The 17,056-nt window shown below is 53.0% G+C and overlaps 1 protein-coding gene and 1 long non-coding RNA gene across 17 annotated transcripts in view; one reads left to right on the top strand and one right to left on the bottom strand.

The window, feature by feature from the left end:
- The window catches only part of CLEC16A (C-type lectin domain containing 16A), a 203,662-nt gene that overhangs the window by 25,914 nt on the left and 160,692 nt on the right, over positions 1–17,056 (top strand). For 9 of the 16 annotated variants that reach the window (XM_045461258.1, XM_045461251.1, XM_045461253.1 and 6 more), the window contains exons 5-10: positions 151–256; positions 1,583–1,588; positions 1,980–2,103; positions 5,689–5,863; positions 7,357–7,410; positions 10,457–10,570. In XM_045461258.1, coding sequence (XP_045317214.1) covers positions 151–256; positions 1,583–1,588; positions 1,980–2,103; positions 5,689–5,863; positions 7,357–7,410; positions 10,457–10,570 — 579 coding nt within the window. The remainder of the gene's footprint in view (positions 1–150; positions 257–1,582; positions 1,589–1,979; positions 2,104–5,688; positions 5,864–7,356; positions 7,411–10,456; positions 10,571–17,056) is intronic. The other 7 variants (XM_045461252.1, XM_045461260.1, XM_045461254.1 and 4 more) reach the window with 1 other exon arrangement.
- LOC123589320 lies at positions 9,747–16,984 on the bottom strand. Its single transcript, XR_006708257.1, has 2 exons — positions 15,662–16,984; positions 9,747–15,411 (listed from the first exon to the last, which is right to left on the bottom strand). It is a non-coding gene; the product is annotated as an uncharacterized LOC123589320 (long non-coding RNA).

Raw genomic sequence — 17,056 nt, 5'->3', positions numbered from 1 at the left:
GGTCTCACCTCCCTGTCCCTTCCCACATTCCCCACCGGGGGTGAACCCCTGGCCTAAGGTTCATGGGAGTCTGATAGGCTTCAGAAAGCTGGGTGGGGGCAGGCCTGCCCTACGGGCTCATAACTCATCTTTGGTACTTTTTTGTTTCAGCACACTAACGACTTTGCCCTGTACACAGAAGCCATCAAATTTTTCAACCACCCTGAAAGCATGGTTAGAATTGCTGTAAGAACCATAACTTTGAATGTCTACAAAGGTAGGCCTTCTTAGGAGCTCACGCCTTGTCTGACTTCTGACTGGGGCTTGCTCCCATGAGTCTGCATTTAAAATTCTCTGGTGGCACGGGGAGCTCCGTTATTACGGCTGGGGTTGCATGTGTCATGCAAGGCTCGTAATCATGGGACATTTAACTGGCCCCTTGGGTGAATTTTGTGCCACTCTCTTGGTGCGTACTCAGTTCTGCATGCTGAAGTCTTAGACCAGATGCACAGTACTAGTGATGTCCTAAGAAAGGCACAGGTGGGACTCCAGCTGCCATGTGATAACTAGAAAAGGCAAAGCTGCCTCTTAAACGTTATATTTACATTTTTGTGTCTCCTGCGGGAAGATTTCCATACGGCCCTGGTGCTATGTTATCTTGAAATAACATTTAAATGAAGCATTTTGTGCTTCATTTTGTGTCACCGACAGCAGGGGGCAATATCGTATTCTCAACTGACTGCAAAGCCCAACAAATTCTCCTCTCTTCAAGATGTGCTTAATGCCCACAACATCCCCTCCAGAGGAGGCCCTTCCGCGGGTTCCTGCCCGCATTGGCATAAAGGCCGGCTGGACGCAAGTTTCCTGGCCTGGAACCGCCCGGGGAGGGCACGCCTTCTCTGCGCGACCCAGGGGTTATTTCCCCGGTAGTCACCACACTGGAGCTGGAGCTCCCATTTTCTCAAAGAATAAAGGGCTTTGACCTTCACGAGCATGAGTCATGACGTTATTACTTGAGATGACCCTTACTGGGGTGGGGAAAGGTCCTGAGGGACTAACTCCAGCCTAGTTCTGGGATCGCACTGAATTGGAGAGTGTCTTTAAGAACCCAGTGGGGGCCCACACAGGGTCGCAAACTGAGGGCCTGAGAGCCGGATCCAGCCCTCAGACATGTTTCGATTGGCTGAGGTATTCCTTGAAAAGATGTATAGTTGCCCGTATTTAAACACTGGGAGATCTCGGGTAACTATCTGCATTTCTGACTTGAAAGACATTTGGCCCTTCTGGGCCCACAGTCCCGCAGAGCAGCTGCGGTGCCGGTGAAGCGGGCTCCCCGGTTCACACACGGGGCCTCCCAGCCTCACTCACTGAGTCCCCGGCCCACCCAGCAGGCTTCTGAGTTTGCGCCCTGGTCCAAGCCCGGGTTCTGCAGCCCCCTGCTCTCTCTCCTCTCTTGTTCTCTTCCAGCCTGTATCTTTAGACACCTTCTGCCCAGCTCTCTGTTCTCTGAGCAACTGTCTCACCATCCCAGTTCTTAACCCTGTTAACTGTTGTCTGTTTTTTGCCTTTCCTTCAATGACGATTCCCGTGTTCCTTATTCCAGTGTCATGTAAGTTATTAACTTCTGGTTTTCTGCTTTCTTAACTTATCCTTACATGTAAACACAGGAAACTTGCCTGAGAATGGCATAGTTTCATTGTAGACAAGCTAAATGCATTGCTGAGAAAGTAGGCTTTCTAATTGCACTATTGAGGTTTAGCCCAGTTAATTGTATTAATTATAAAAATAGCATAAGAACTGCCTTGATGAGTATGATTTCATGAATGAATAAGCTAACCATTTTCAAGTATTCCCAGGAAAGACAGAAAAGGTTCAGATGATAGCAGAGAGCTTTTTCATTGCGGTTTTCTTTTCTTTTCTTTTCTTTTTTTTTTCAAATCTCCCTAAGTTATTTTTGGTGGCTTGACTCTTTTTTCTTGTTCTTTTGTGAATTTTCTCAGTGGATAACCAGGCCATGCTGCACTATATCCGAGATAAAACTGCTGTTCCTTACTTCTCCAATTTGGTCTGGTTCATCGGGAGCCACGTGATCGAACTCGATAACTGTGTGCAGACCGACGAGGAGTAAGTGACCATCTGGGGGCTTCTGAGGCAGACAGAGTGGTTGGGGGAGATTTCCGTGTTCATTGAGGAAAAGTAAACACTAGAGCAAAGTTCGCCCACCCGTGTGTAGGCGGAATGTGAACTTCCATAGGCTGAAAGGTTCCTCACACCATTCCACTTTTTGTAACGGCGGAATGTTAGAAACAACCCGCAGACCTCCTAGAGGGGAAGAGGACCGGTAAGTTCAACACCCCCATCGATGGGGTGCCAGGCAGCTGGTAAAAAGAGTAAGACGACCCATCACCTGGTGGGCGAATAAACAAAATGCAGTCCTTGCAGGTGGCGGAGTAGTGCCCGGGAGTAAAAAGGGACAGAGCTCTGGCATGTGCTGCCACGTGGTTGGACCTCGGGAGCATGAGGCTCAGTGAGAGAAGCCAGATGCAAAGGACCGCGTTTTACCTCACCCTGTTTTCTTTTATTTATTTTCATTAAAAAAAAATTTTTTTTTAATGTTTATTTTTGAGAGAGAAAGCATGTGAGTGGGGGAGGGGCAGAGAGAGAGGGAGACACAGAATCCCAAGCAGGCTCCAGGCTCCGAGCTGTCAGCACAGAGCCCGACGCGGGGCTCGAACTCACAAACCATGAGATCATGACCTGAGCTGAAGTCGGACGCTCAACCGACTGAGCCACCCAGGCGCCCCATATTTTATTTTATTTTTAGAGAGCGAGAGCCCGTGCAGGAGTGGTACACCAGGGAGGGGCAGTGAGAATCTTAAGCAGGCTTTAAGCTCAGCATGGAGCCTGAGGTGGGGCTTGATCTTACGACCCTGAGATCATGACAGCCGAAATCAAGAGTCGGACACTTGGCTGACTGAGCCACCCAGGCACCCCGTGTGACCCCGTTTAAATGAGATGCCCAGAACAGGCCAGTCTGTAGAGACCGAGGATAGACCAGTGGTTTCCCAGGGCTGGAGGAGCAGACTTGCAAGGGGAAATGGGAGTACAGGGCTTTTTTGGGAGGGGGGGTTAAAAGTATTTGAGAGTGGATCGGGAGGATGGTTGGACAGCTGTGTGAATGGCATGCGGATTATAGCTCAGTAAATCTGTTTAAAAACAACAACAATGGGGCGCCTGGGTGGCGCAGTCGGTTAAGCGTCCGACTTCAGCCAGGTCACGATCTCGCGGTCCGTGAGTTCGAGCCCCGCGTCGGGCTCTGGGCTGATGGCTCAGAGCCTGGAGCCTGTTTCCGATTCTGTGTCTCCCTCTCTCTCTGCCCCTCCCCCATTCATGCTCTGTCTCTCTCTGTCCCAAAAATAAATAAACGTTGAAAAAAAAAAAAAATTAAAAAACAACAACAACAACAACAACAACAACACACACAGGTTAAGGTGGTGATTCGGGCCCCAGAGCGATGAATACAAGTTCCAGAGCAGGATTTCTCCGTTTCGGCGGCACCACTGATCTTTGGAGCTGGGTAACTCTGTGTCGTCGGGGGTCGTCCCGCACAGAGTAGGATATTTAGCGGCCTCCTTAGCCTCCGCCCACCAGATGCCAGGAGCACCCCTTTTCCAGTTGTTTCAGCAAAAATGTCTCCAGACATTGCCAGATGTGTCCTTTAAGGCAAAATCGCCACAAGTGGGCAACCCCTGCCCCGGAGGGACAGCTTAGCAGAGAGACCTGGTGAGAGGCACACCTAGGCAGGCTCAGGATGACAGAGGGATCCGGGAAGGAGGGGTGCTGGAGGAGGGGCCCAAAGCCATAGAACCGTAGCTCCCAGACTGGGGAAGTAGCGGTGGATCTGACGGGACATTCGGGAAAACCAGGACCTGTACAGAGATGAAGAGCCACGGATGTGAGTGAAACATAACGTGGCACTTGATTCCAGAAAAGACAAAAAGTCATTCCAGGGAGGAAGTGGACTCCTTGTCCTCTGCGTGGCTCTCCCGTGAATGGTTGTGATGATGTCAGTATCAGTTGTTGGGGCCGGGGGGGGGGGGGCACCATGTGATATTGAAAATGGCTCAACTTCAAAGTACAAGACTTTGTAGATCGTAGAGGTGGAGGAGGTGGGGGGTGGGGCCTATCCACAGATACAAGTAAAAAGTTAACACCTGCCTTCTCTGGAGATCAGGCAGGGGTGGGGGAGGCTGGGCTAGGGCTGCTGTTTGTTATTATCAGCTTATCAATACCATTAAACTTTTATTTGTATCTTATTTTATTTTTTGAGAGAGAGAGGGTGCAAGTGAGCAAGGGGGAGAGAGAGAGAGAAAGAAAGAGAGAGAGAAGCAGGGCTCGAGCTCATCCACTGTGGGACCCAAACTCACGAACCGTGTCGTCATGACCTGAGCCAAAGTCAGAGGCTTAACGATTGAGCCACCCAGGCGCCCAATACCATTGAACTTTAAAAACCCATCTGCATGTACTTTTCAAACTAAAGGTTTAAGACACGAAGTACATCAACTCTTCTGCTAAAGAAAAATTCCCACAGCATCTTTTTAAATGGGGGAAAAGGTTGTGAAACATTGTGAATAAGTATTGTGGGTCTCAGCTGGGTGGTGGGTTCATAGGTAATTATAGTACTGTTAGGCTTACAGGGTGTATTTGCTATAAATATTCGGGACGTATCTTGTTAAAGTATGCTACGGAATAATTATTAAAGGTTACATAGAAGAAAAATTGATCCTGTTATTATTATTTTTTTTAAAGCACGTTATGTGGCTTGATGGATAGATATTTAACACACGCCTTTTAGATGTGACTCTACGGAGGCATAGACACGGGGAAACCAGACTGTAGGGTCCCTCATTGACAAGTCCCCAAATGTTCTCTGTTAGTGGCGGGACTACAGGAGACCTTCACGTCTTTTTGCTTCTATTTTCTTCTTTAATTTCAAGCCTTCTGAAATGGTGGTCGTAATTACGATACAAACAAAATGACTTACCCCAGCCCGCTGCCCCTTGCAACAGATGCCAGTTTGGAGGGAGTGTAGGTGTGCCGACTAGCTCTTTTAGGGGTTCTGTCCTTGGCAGGTGTGCAGCTGACAACCTGAGAGGCCCAAGCAGTGTACTTGTTGCTTTACTGAAAGGAGACAGAGACCTCTGGGGGCCTGGGGCTGGGGTGTCCCATCCCTGCGCTGTGCCCCATGTGTAGCCAGGGCCAGGGGGGTTGGATGTGGCCGCCGAGGCCTGCTTTTCTCCCTGGAACCCCTCGGGAGCATTTTCGTCATCCGGGATTTATTGCCGCATTAATACTGCTTATCTTGGGAGGCAGGGGGTCTTGCCACATTGAGTAGTGGTTGCTCTTGTGGAATGGCTTGCTAAGGGAGGTGGGTTTTGCTTTATTTACCCATTTTGTTTTGGGTGGTGGTGGTGGGCGAGTTGTAGGGAGGCCCCCAGAGGGTGGGGGGATCCCAGGAGTCCCCTGAAATCGATCGTGGTGCACCTGCCCATTTTCACTTTGTGCATGCCCGCTGGGAGGGGCGCTGTAAGTGGCTCTTGAGCCTTCGTTTGTTGTATGAATATTTGTTGTGTGAATGAAGCACCCCCAGTGACCTCCACGGGCTCTGTGCTTCGGCTTCCCGCCTAAGGCTGTCGTCTTTCCTGGCAGGCACCGGAATCGGGGGAAACTGAGCGACCTGGTAGCCGAGCACCTGGACCACCTGCACTATCTCAATGACATCCTGATCATCAACTGTGAGTTCCTCAATGACGTGCTCACGGACCACCTGCTGAACAGGCTCTTCGTGCCCCTCTATGTGTACTCGCTGGAGAACCAGGACAAGGTAGGTCTGGGCGCCTGGCCCCGCCGTGCCTGTGGGCCGTGGGCTGTCGTCAGAAGGGGGCCAAGCTTTGCCAGCCACCAAGGCTTTGAGCCCTAGAGATATTCCTTTCAAAGCGTCCTGGTTTTCTTTCCTTTCCTTTTATTTCCTGGGGGCGGGACGGTTAAGGTGGAGAGAGGGGTGCAAGGGAGTGTGTTTGGGGGTGGGGGTTGGCTGTAAAAGTGAATGAGAAGAGAACACTGACATCAGAAGAAAACAGGAAACCTCTATGAATTTAGATTTTTGGTTTCTGTTCATCCTTCTCTTGGGGTGTTCTAAAGCCTGGTAACTTTTTCTGACGGTCGCCAGAGCTCACTGATCTGCAGAAGACCCAGCCAGCCCCAGCACTTGCACATGATGGGTGGGAGGTGAGGGAGCGCCCTTAGGGAAACAGCCCAGAGCAGGGACTGCCTGCAGTTAGGCTCAGAATCCGGTGTGAGTGTTGACAGGCACGTCCTCCGGGGCCCTCTGTCCGTCTCAGGGATTCTGGATTCTGGCTCAGCGGGTCTGCAGTGCACCGGCAGTCTGCATCGTGAACCTGTCTGCCACGTGGCTCTGAGCTGGTGGCTCTCATGTCCCACCGTGAGGAATTCTGCCCCGTCCTTCCCAGATTTCAGGGGCAGAGGCCTCCACAGGAGGCAGGAAGGAGTCGGCTGGTTACTCTGCGGGGGCTCCAGCCTCTGCACATGTGCCTCCAGGGCTTGGAGCGTTCTTCTTGGAGGTGGAACATGGAGATTCTTCCTAAGAACAAATAAATAAAAAAAAATTGCAGCCCTAACTAGATCTGTCAGAGGCTGGGCGGGGGCCGGGGGTGGCAGAGAGAAAGCACGGGACTTGGAGTTTGCAGACCTGGGCTCAAATTCTGCTTCTTCCCTTTCCTCACTCTGTGACCTTGGACAAGGCAGCTGACCTCCCCCTCCCACCCCATCCCCCACCCCCGAGCAAAACGAGGGTCCTGAAGGTACTCACAGGGTCGATGCGGGGTGGAGCGCATTGAAGTTCAGTTACCAACGCGGGGTTTTTCCTAAGCCAGAGTGCCCCGACGCCTCCCTGCCCCATTTTGAACGCTCTTCCTGAGAGCAGGCCTCCCGAGGCCCATCCTGCCAGCCAGCCACTCTGTGCCCCAGCTGGGGGAAATTAACATTCCTGGTAATTTAAGGGGCTCATTTTTCTCCTGGACCCAGCCTCTAGTCCGTGACTCATGGTGAAGGACTTCTCAGGTAGAAAAATAGAGGCCTTGAGACGGTATTGGATGGGATCAGGTTGCGAATTTATTTTGCAGAGTGGACTTCTGACTGGTACCGGGAAAGAACAGCCTTAGGGTCACAGAGGAAGTGGGGGACGGGGCGCCTCTCCTTCAGGCAGATGGCTTTTGGCTTCATGTCTTTTGTGGTGCTCACGTGTGTGACCAGGACCCCTCTCTCTCTCTCTCTCTCTTTCTGCCTGACCTTCCCTAGGGAGGAGAACGCCCGAAAATCAGCCTGCCGGTTTCTCTCTATCTCCTGTCGCAGGTATGTGTCATCATTTGTCTGTGTCCCCAACCACATTTGGGAGTCCTTTGGAGGACCGGGCCACATCACCCTGTCTTCTCTCTGTGTCCCGTCTTGAAATAAAACAATAAGAGGAAGGGCGGGGGGGTGGTTCTACTTTTCAGACGCTGAGTAGAGGTGCTGCTATCTTCTTCATGGTAATAGATGGAAATTGAAAGGAAAGTGGAAAGTAAATCAAACCTGGCCCTTACGTACTTGGTTTTTACCATGGGGACCGAGGTTTCCACACAACCAAGGGGCGTTCGGAATACTCTGGAAAGTGGACGGCATGGGTGTTACTCATGGCGTTTTGAAATAAACCCAAACTGCAAGACCCAGTGCGTGTATCTCTCTGTAGCAACCTCCGTTGAACGGATTTCCACTAATGAGGCTGTTTTCAAAGGCTTTTGTCGTGGTTGTACTTCCCAGATTACCTTCTGGAAGGTATCTTGTAGCAGCCTCCGTTCCCAGATTTGTGTCTTGAGCCAATTTGTCTGCTCCCCCTCCTTAAACAAGTGTGTTTCCTTCTCGTAATTATGTAATATTTACAAGAAGGGAAAAACTCCATGGTGACCCAGTTACATAACTTTAAAAATATTTTTATTACAAGCAGTCCAGACTTTCAGGCCGTCTCATTAGACTGTCAAATAGTCAAACGTTTGACCAGAGCTCTGTTCCCACTTCTGCAATGGCACAGGTATTTATTTGCTTTGCTGAGAGAAAGTCCTTCTAACTTGGTCCCTGGGCCGTTTGGAGGTGGAGGACTGAGAAGAGAGAGAGAGGGAGAGAGGCGCAGCCACAGCCTCCCCATGGAGGCTAAGCCAGTTGGGGTCCGTGCGTGGCCTGCCCCTTTCTCCCTCACAGAGTCTTGTCCCGGGGGCTTTGTGCTCCGAGCCCTGTGCTGGTGCCCTCTCCTTCTGAATGCCTCTCCGTGCAGCGCAGCTGCGTGCAAACCCCCGCCTCTCCTGGCACCTTCCTCTGCCGCCTCATTACAAATCTGCCCGAGTCTCCTGCTTGGCGTTCTGGGAGTCTGGCAGGACCTGAGCAGAGAGACGCTCAGCCCTGGGAATCCCATAGAAGGCGCTCCCAGGACCCTCTAGCTGTGGGAGCGTTGCACAGGCTGAGTCCCTGTGAGGAGTGTGGGGTCAGCGCTCGCCCTTTCTCGGAGAGCCCCTTACCTCCTCTTTTCTGAGCGAGGGCCTAGCAGCTCAGGCACCAAATTACTCGTTTGAGTAGCTCACAGAAAGCAGACTTGGGAGCCGGTGCTCCAGGGCCCATTCTCCCTGTTCCTTCCGTGGAGCTTTTCAATGTTGTCGCCCAAAATGCACGAGAGCCTCCAATGGGGGGTAAATGCCATGTCCCTGATCCCTACGTCAGAGCGTCCTTATGCGGGATTTGACAGACAAAGCTACAAAACCAAGAAAATTCCCATTGACGACATTAATTTAGTGTGGCCGGGGATGCTGTCCTTCAAGAAGTTTCCCTCTTACCTCTTACCCCTGTCCCCTGATCCTGCTTCTCAGACACAGCAGCATTTCAGCGTTTGGCTTTGCTGGGTTTTTTGTTTTTTAATTATTTGTTTTTTAAACCCTGCTTATTTTTTATTTTTTAATTAAAATTTTTTTATTTTGGGAAAGGAAGAGAGCACGTGCGCACGTGTGTGCGAGTGGGGGAGGGGCAGGGAGAGAGAGGAAAAGAGAGAGAATTCCAAGCAGGCTGCCAGCTGTCGGCACAGAGCCAGACTCGGGGCTCGATGTCGCGAACCATGAGATCATGACCGGAGCTGAAATCAAGAGTCACATGCTTGACCGACTTAGCCACCCAGGAGCCCCTAAACAATGTTTTTTTTTGGTTTTTTAACAAATTTTTTTTTTTAAGTTAGAAAGTTCAAAACAGGTGAAGACCAAGTTTTCTGTCTACTTTTGTTTCTTCTCCTGATTTCTGTCCCCAGAGTCAACTATAGTTACAGGGTTTTCTTACGCTCTTCCAGGCACATTGTCTGCAGAGGTTTTCAACTGGGGGTGATTTTGCCTCCCTTCCTCCCCCACCCCCCTCCAACATCCGGAGACATTTCTGGTTGGGTCGAGGCCAGAGATGCTTCCAGACATCCTACAGTGCGCACAGCAGCCCCCCACAACAAAGAATCAGGGCCATATCATCCTGTTCCGTGGGCACGTGTGCAAATGCAGATGGGCGCACACGCCCTTTTTCTGTGTAGCCGGTGCACGTCCCACACTGTGCTCCACTGCTGCTGTTGGCTTTATATTGTAACACAAAGTAGCCGGCGTGTCTGAGCCAGCTTCGCGAGGCACCTTTGAATACCCTGATTCCCAGCGCCGTTGTCCTGAACGTTGGGCCACGGGCTGCGGTGGCAGGGCCATCCCAGACAGCCCAGTGCCTTCTCATTCCACATGCTGGCCCGGCTGGGTCTGCCTCTGGCTCCTGTGGCTTCTCTTCCCCACAGCGTCCACACCTCCCGACACTGCCACGGAATCTTGGTGCGCTGAGACCCACCGCGGGGGCCCCAGCTCATTCCAGCCGTGGGCTTTCTGTGGAGACGACGGTTTGCCAAGTCCTGGACGGGAACGAGACTCGCCGGCCCCTTCCTCCCGTATAACTGAGATGTTGGGTCTGTGCCTTCCAGTCTTAGCGTAATCAGATTCGACGCTGAGATGCCTGTGGAGAGGAAGGAGTGTGCTGCTTTGGCCGCTGCTCTCCCACTTTGCTCCACTTCAGGGGGATTTGGCCTCCCCCGGCCACGAGGGACCGTCTTGCTTTGATGCACTTCCTTCCGCCGGGGAGCAGCCAGCCAAGTAGGCAACAGTCTGAATGAAGGAGCGGCCAACCCTGGGAGGAGAAAGGCGTAACCGGTTTCTCCTAAATGAGACCCATTCTTTGGATTTTGCTTCACGGGAGTTGCTGTTCAGTACGGGCCCTGGGTACCTCAGCCTGGTCATTTGTGATGGAGGAAGGAGAAGCGGAGAGAGCACACGCTTTAACGCAAACCCGGTGTCTTCTTTCTCACCAGGTCTTCCTAATTATACATCACGCACCCCTGGTGAACTCACTAGCGGAAGTCATTCTGAACGGTGATCTGTCTGAGATGTACGCTAAGAGCGAACAGGATGTTCAGCGAAGTTGCGTAAGTCCTTAGCGTTGGGACCGTGTGTAGACATTGATAGGCCGTTGCTCGTTTTGTTCATGCGTGTGTTTCTCTAAAACCGGAAACTGACATTCTGCCCGTATGGCAGCCACGGTGGCGTATAAGCTGGTCTGAGACGCGAGGAACCCGATCGGCGTCTTGAAATGTGTCCCCAGGAACATCTGGGTTTGGGTACTGAGCGGATTTGATTGATCGGATGTTATTGAACGGGGAGTTGTACTGCTCTGGGCCCTGGTTGCGAATCTGTGAGACACTGTTACTGGGACAGAATGAGAGCACACCTTGACGAAGGTACAAATGCCAGCAGAGACTGGACGGAGAACATCTGTGAATGACGTGGACCCCCGTGGGAGGGCAGTAGGGAGTGGTGGGGCCTGTGGCAAATTGGACAGCACATGCTCTCTGTCAGTAGCTGCGGTTCCTCCCCAGCCTGCGGCTCTGCCAGGACACGGATGCGGGATTGCCTGGTTTCCTCGCGTTACCAGACAAGCTGGAAATCCTCATTTTGATGCACATGCTCCCCCGTTTTAAACGATCACCCACCTGTGGCCTAAGCACAGCACATCTGCATTTTGTGCTCTGCTAACGGGAAACTCCCGAGACAGGGAGACGGGAGTCAAGGCTTCTTCCCTCTTGGCCCTTGTGTATCTCGTCTGTCTTCCCTCCCACCATCGTCATGTGTGCTGAGCGCCAGGCTTCCTTAGTACTGGTCCAGCTTGCCTTTTCCCCTGCAGGCCCCGAGGTTCTGCCCGCACACCTGTACCTTCACCATACCTATGGCCTGGGAGGCCCTGGCTCCTCGTTCCCAGCCGCGGCAGGCGACTTGTCTCACTGTATCCGCTGCAGCTTGGGCCCGGCGGATGTGTCTGAGATGAGCCGGTGTTTCACACAAAGGCTGTTTCATGAGGACTCTGTCCCTGCAACCGGTTTCTCAGGCAGTGGGTAGACAGGTCCAAGGGCTAGGCTTGCCCTTGGGCAGTCGGCTCTGTTGCCATATCTGAGGAAGCAGGTGGCGGGGGATCCCGTAGCGTGGGAGGCCAGACCTGCCTGGAGCGCAGTGACAGGGGTCCCTGCCCTTCTGGTTTTTCTGGCCTACGACGGCTTGGCCGGGCCCTTTTGCTGTTGAAGGGAGTCTTAGAGCCTTTGAAAAGGTTCCCAGACACTCTGTCCTTGTCAGTGGTGGCATTAGTTCAGCCGAATTGAATGGGGCCCTTTCATGGCCCCTGTCTGGTCTGTCCCTTCTTTGATTCATTCAGAAAGTATTTATTAAGCCCTTTCTTTGGAACAGGCATCGTGCTGGCTCTGGGGATGTACAAAATCGTAACGGTTTCTGTCTTTTTGGAGCTTTATAGTCTAGTAGGAGTGACAGATGTTGCTCAAATAAATATACAAACAAATGTACTGTCTCGAGTTTCACACGTGCTCTAAAGGGAAGGAGTAGTTTTTGGCGAGGGGATGTAACCTAGAGGGACAGGAGTGACGAGTATTGGACAGGACAGCCTCCCTTAGGGGCCCGTGCCACGACACTTCAGGCGGGGCAACGTGGAGACGACCTGGTGTTCGTGGAGCCGGACAGTTTTCTTTCCAACTTTCTGAAACTCCCTGCTGCTGACCGAATGCGAGGGGTGGAGTGCTGACCCAGCAGAGTCGCAGGGCCTCGAGGGCAGAGCTGCCGATGACCGCCAGCCAGCGGGCCCCCTCAGGCGCATCGTCCTCCCTCCCCCCCACCTAGGAAACGGAGAGGGCGCGTCCTACTCCGGAGGGCTCTTGGTGGGGATGGGGAGGAAAAGTCTGTAATTTAGGGTTAAATTTAAAACACACCAGCTGAAGTGTCCATGAGGTACCCGGCAGGTTGCAGCCTGGCCCTCAGAGCCGTTTGGTTTGGTGTTCGCGGTATTTAACAGAGAATTCTACGAGTGACCAACGTTAACAGTTAGGAAGTTTCACACACAAAAAATCTGCATCTCGGGATTGCGTTGCAGCAGTCAGAAGGTCTGGTCCCCATGGTACACATGTTTCTGCTGCACGCTTCTCCGAGGCGGTCCCCATCGGGTCGGCATGTGTTTGCCATCAGACTCGCCCGGTCCCCATCCAGCCTGCTGCACGCTCCTAGGACATTTCCATTCATATCACATTGGGCCGTGTTGAGTCTCCTTGGGCTTTCTTTTGTCGTGTGGTCTCCATTTCCCAAGATGGCTGCTCAGACTTCGTCCCACAGTGTCTTCGTGTGAGACATTCAGTGACGAAGTTGGACTTGGCGTTCGGAGGGACGGACACAGAGATCTCTGGGCTGCTGGGGTTTGCAGGCTTTCTCATTGCACTTGACTGGCCTGCGGCCACGAGAAATAATCACACCCTTTCGCTGGTTATCCCCCCGTGGTCACATCTTGCCAGAACTCCAGCACGCTGTCACAGCAGGGTACTGGCATTGATGCTTGGGGTTTGCAATTTGAGCAGAGGCAAACTGCAGAATGTTACTGGCGACCACTCAGCCTGGGATACCCACGGCGGTTGGGCCCTCCAATGAGAGGGAGCTTTCGGGAGACCCGTCCTTTCTCCCGCCAGCCCCCTTTTTGGGGACGAAGTTTCTGCCTCCATTGTGACAGAGTCACAGCGGCTCGTCGTGGTGGGCGTCTGAACTGAAAATGAGATTCTTTTGAGCGTGGAAGGAATTGCCAGCCCCAAGTGAAAGTGTCTGCCTTCTGCTTCCGGGTATCGCCTTTGCCTGGGTGCAGAACCGAACTGTGTCGCGTTCGGATGACTGCACTTGAAAGTTGGGTGGAGTGGAGGTGAGTCCCCATCGGTGACTCGCTCGATAACAGTCCCGGTGAGACTCACCTTCCTTCCCTCTGAGCAAGATCGGTCTCCTATCGTTTCCTGCCTCACTCGGATGTGGTTTGATCGTGCTTGTTTTAAGTTTCTTGGTCTTTTTTAACCTACTTTCTCCTTCCCGTAATTTGTAGATAAGTTACTGGTATTGCTTCATTTTTACCAGCAGACCTTTCGCAAAACCAAACCAAAATTGAAGAGAGAGGAGCAGAGGGAAGAGCGGAGTTATTTGAAAAGTCTGTAATTTAGGGTTAAATTTAAAACACACCAGCATGGCGAGGTGAATGCCGAATTGAAATTCGTCTGTGCATTAAAAATCATATGGTTCCTGCTCGGGGATAGTTCTTGCTATAATTCTAATGCAGAGCAGATCAGGTTTCGTGTTGAGGGAAATAGAGTAAGAGAACACTAATTCTGAAACTGCTAACATCTCATTATTTTTGCACGACGAACATATAGATTAGATTACGGGATATGCATCATTACCTATGGGTACTTTGTTGTTTTGTTTTTTTTTTTTAAAGAACCTTTTCTCACCCTCCACTTCTGTAGAAGAGTTTCCTTCGTCTTGCACTCCTTCGTCCGTTCCTGCAACAGAGATGCGGTGGTGCGCAGGAGAGAGCGCCGGCCTCGCTGGGCTTCCCGCTCCCTGCGAGCGGAGGGGGCCTGTGCCATCACGGGCTTGCAGCCCATGCCCGGGGGCTCTGACTGCAGGAACGAGTGACTCGATGGGTGAACCGGGGGCGGGGTCACCGGGCTCTCACGATGCCGTTCTTGATCACTCTCAAAACAGAAACAGCTTCAGAGCCTGACCCTCCCACACCACCTGCTCAGAGGCAGGCTTCGGGGGAAGAGCGTCAGGGCGAGGTGGTCTTGGTGCCGTTCTGCGTTCCGTCTTCGGGGACAGTCTAGTGGAGTGGACTCTGGAGTCAGACTGCCCGGGCCCCCCAGATCCTGGCCCCGGGTCTCACTAGGTGTATGCCGGGGCAAGTTAGTCCATTGCTCCGGGCCTCAGTTTCCTCCCTTCTCTAGTTAGACTAATGCACGCGGTGTCCGCTGCTTCTCCTAAAGCCTGGCGCACGTCAGGCCCCGATATTAGGTGTTATGGTCAGTTTCTGATGCCGCACGACAGCCCTGCGTCTCCTAGTTGGGGACCCCCCTTCCTGGGATGATTAATGTGGAGGCACACCTAGAGTACCCCTCGGGAGGTGCCTTATGACCAGACACAGAGGCACCGAGGGCCCGGTGTGAGCAGCAGTGGTGACAGTGACAGTATGAAGAGCAACCTTTGCCATTTGGTGGCGGGGGGCTGACCTGTCTGTGTGCATCCCGGGCCCTCCAGCTCACGTCGGCCCCGGATTCGACCTCCGGAAAGTGCAAGTACGTAGCCAGCTCGTGGGTGCTCATGTGGTTGGCTGGCCGTGAATTCAGAGTGGGAACTGAGAATCCTGGGCCGGGATGGTTCGTCCCCAGATGATGATGTCGTCTCTGTGGGCACCAGTTCAGCCGGCTGGAATGGTCGCCAGATGATTCTCTGGGGATCCAGAAGAGTGAGCGAGTGCACACCTAAAACGTGAGCCGCCGGCTCTCCACAGGACACCTGTCCTTCCTGGGAGCCGGATCCCCTGCTAGCAGAACGCTCCGTCCACTCGTGGCCCGTGGAGCTGGTGGCCACGAAACTAGCAGCCTGGCCCCTCTGGCTTCTGTGTTTGTGGAGGCAGCGCGCCAACGATCGACCAGGGCCCCCTGGTCACTGCTTGCAGGGCTCTCTCTCCAAACCAGGCTGGACTCCGACGGCCGCCGGGCCTCCTGTGTATTGACTGCATCACGCGGAGTAGCCCCCCTCTGCAGCCCGAATTAGAGTTCCCCTGAATCTTTCGGTGACCCCGACCTTCCCCGTGCCCCCGGTTAATCGTTGCTGGTTCTGAAGGCCACACATTCTTCTTCCTGAAAGCGGTAAGAGGCTTCTGGGGGAGAGTTGATGGCGAACGCTGAAGGGAAAAAATAGACCGCTATGAATCAAGGGCCTTAATTGGCACAGATACAAACATTCCCACAAAAGAATTAGAACTTGTCGTGTCTTGTCCCTTTCTTGCGGGGCCATTGTGGTCTACCCCATAATCCCTGAATGGAATTCTGGCTCCCAGTCGCCACCGTTGGCTGCAAAAGTACTGAGTGATTCATGTGTAAGAGGACGTGACAGAATGAAGGAGAATCCGGAGTGCGGCGTTTCCCACTTACCAAGTACGGTGTTGTCGTGGATGAGAGACCTCTTAGGAACCGTCCTCTTCCTTCTCCTTTGCGGGTGGGGCCGGAAGTCCCCTGGTGTGGGGGCTCATGGAGGGACAGCCTTCAGCCAGGGCTACAGGTGACGGTACCCGGGGCCCAGGGATGCCGGTCCTGGTCCGGCGAGCCAGGGAAGGGCCAAGGGTTCTTGGAATGGCTATACCTTGCAGGAGCCAACAGGGAGAAGCCAAGTGGGCATAGGAGGGGTGGGTGGGGGTGGGGGAGATTCTGTGACTCAAACCCTACAGGGCTTTTCTGTGTTCACCCGGCAGCGTGACACAGAGTGGGCAGGGGTGGCCCCAAGGCTGGAGGCTGCTCTCTGGTGTGAGTTATGGCCATGCCGCATGCTGGATGGGGACTGTCCCTAGTCTGCATCGAGCCATTGGTGAATTCTCCCAGGTTTCTGTGAAAATTCGGAAAATCGAGGGTGGGGACAGAAAAATGAGGCCCCCACGCTTCCGGTGTCTCTGTCCTGGGACTTGGGTAATTTTCATCGGCCGCCTGGCCCCTATGGCCATTTTGAGGCTTTTAAACAGATTCTGAGGCCAGGTCAGCATTACTTACTCATCTATTTAACAGATATTATTGGACACGTACCAGAGTCTGTTCTAAGCACGGACAGTGCAGGAGGAAGCAGAGCCAAGGCCCCAGACCTCCCGGAGCTTCTCTTAGAGTGGGAAGAGAGAGGGGAACGAGGAAATTATTAGTGGACATGTAGCATGGTAGAATTTGAGGCATGCCTTTGGAAAGCTGCAGCAGGAAAGCCGGGGAGGGAGAGGAGGCAGTGCTCAGAGGCTTGAGTGGGGTGCAGTTCTCCATCGAGCGGCCAGGGTATGACTCACTGGGAAGATGAGCATAGATGTGAAGGAAGCGAGGGACTGAGTCATGTCGATTTCTGCAGGGAGAGCGCATTGGCCAGAGAGGACAGCCAGCCCGAAAGGCCCCGAGGCAGGCGTGTGCCTGGTGTGTCCGAGGAACAGCCAGGAACAGCATGGCAAGGCAGAGTGTAGTAGGGTGGGGCGAGGGAGGGAGGGAGAGCCCGAGGCACGTGGTGCCTTTGGAGCCATTGGAAGACTCCGAGGTTTACACCAAGAGAAATGGGAGCCGCGTTTCCTTTGTGTCCCCAGTGTTTAGCCTGGCTCCTGCAGTAAACATCAGTTGTCTTGAAATAATGAATCACCGTGAGGGAATCGAGCATCTTGTCTCGAACAACTCCAGGAAATTCAGTCTCGGTCAGCGCCAAGGTCCTCCATCTGGGAGACTTGGTTTTGCTCAGGGTGCTTTGTCTGATGGGAGGCTGGGCGCGGTGGGGGGGGGGGGGTGCAGGGGGCGGCATGCGGGTGAGAAAAG

This window comes from Leopardus geoffroyi, chromosome E3 (assembly GCF_018350155.1).
Source record: "Leopardus geoffroyi isolate Oge1 chromosome E3, O.geoffroyi_Oge1_pat1.0, whole genome shotgun sequence".
NCBI classification, from domain to species: Eukaryota; Metazoa; Chordata; class Mammalia; order Carnivora; family Felidae; genus Leopardus; species Leopardus geoffroyi.
The sequence above is the reverse complement of the archived record's forward strand: the minus strand, read 5'-3'. Positions and strand labels throughout refer to the sequence as shown.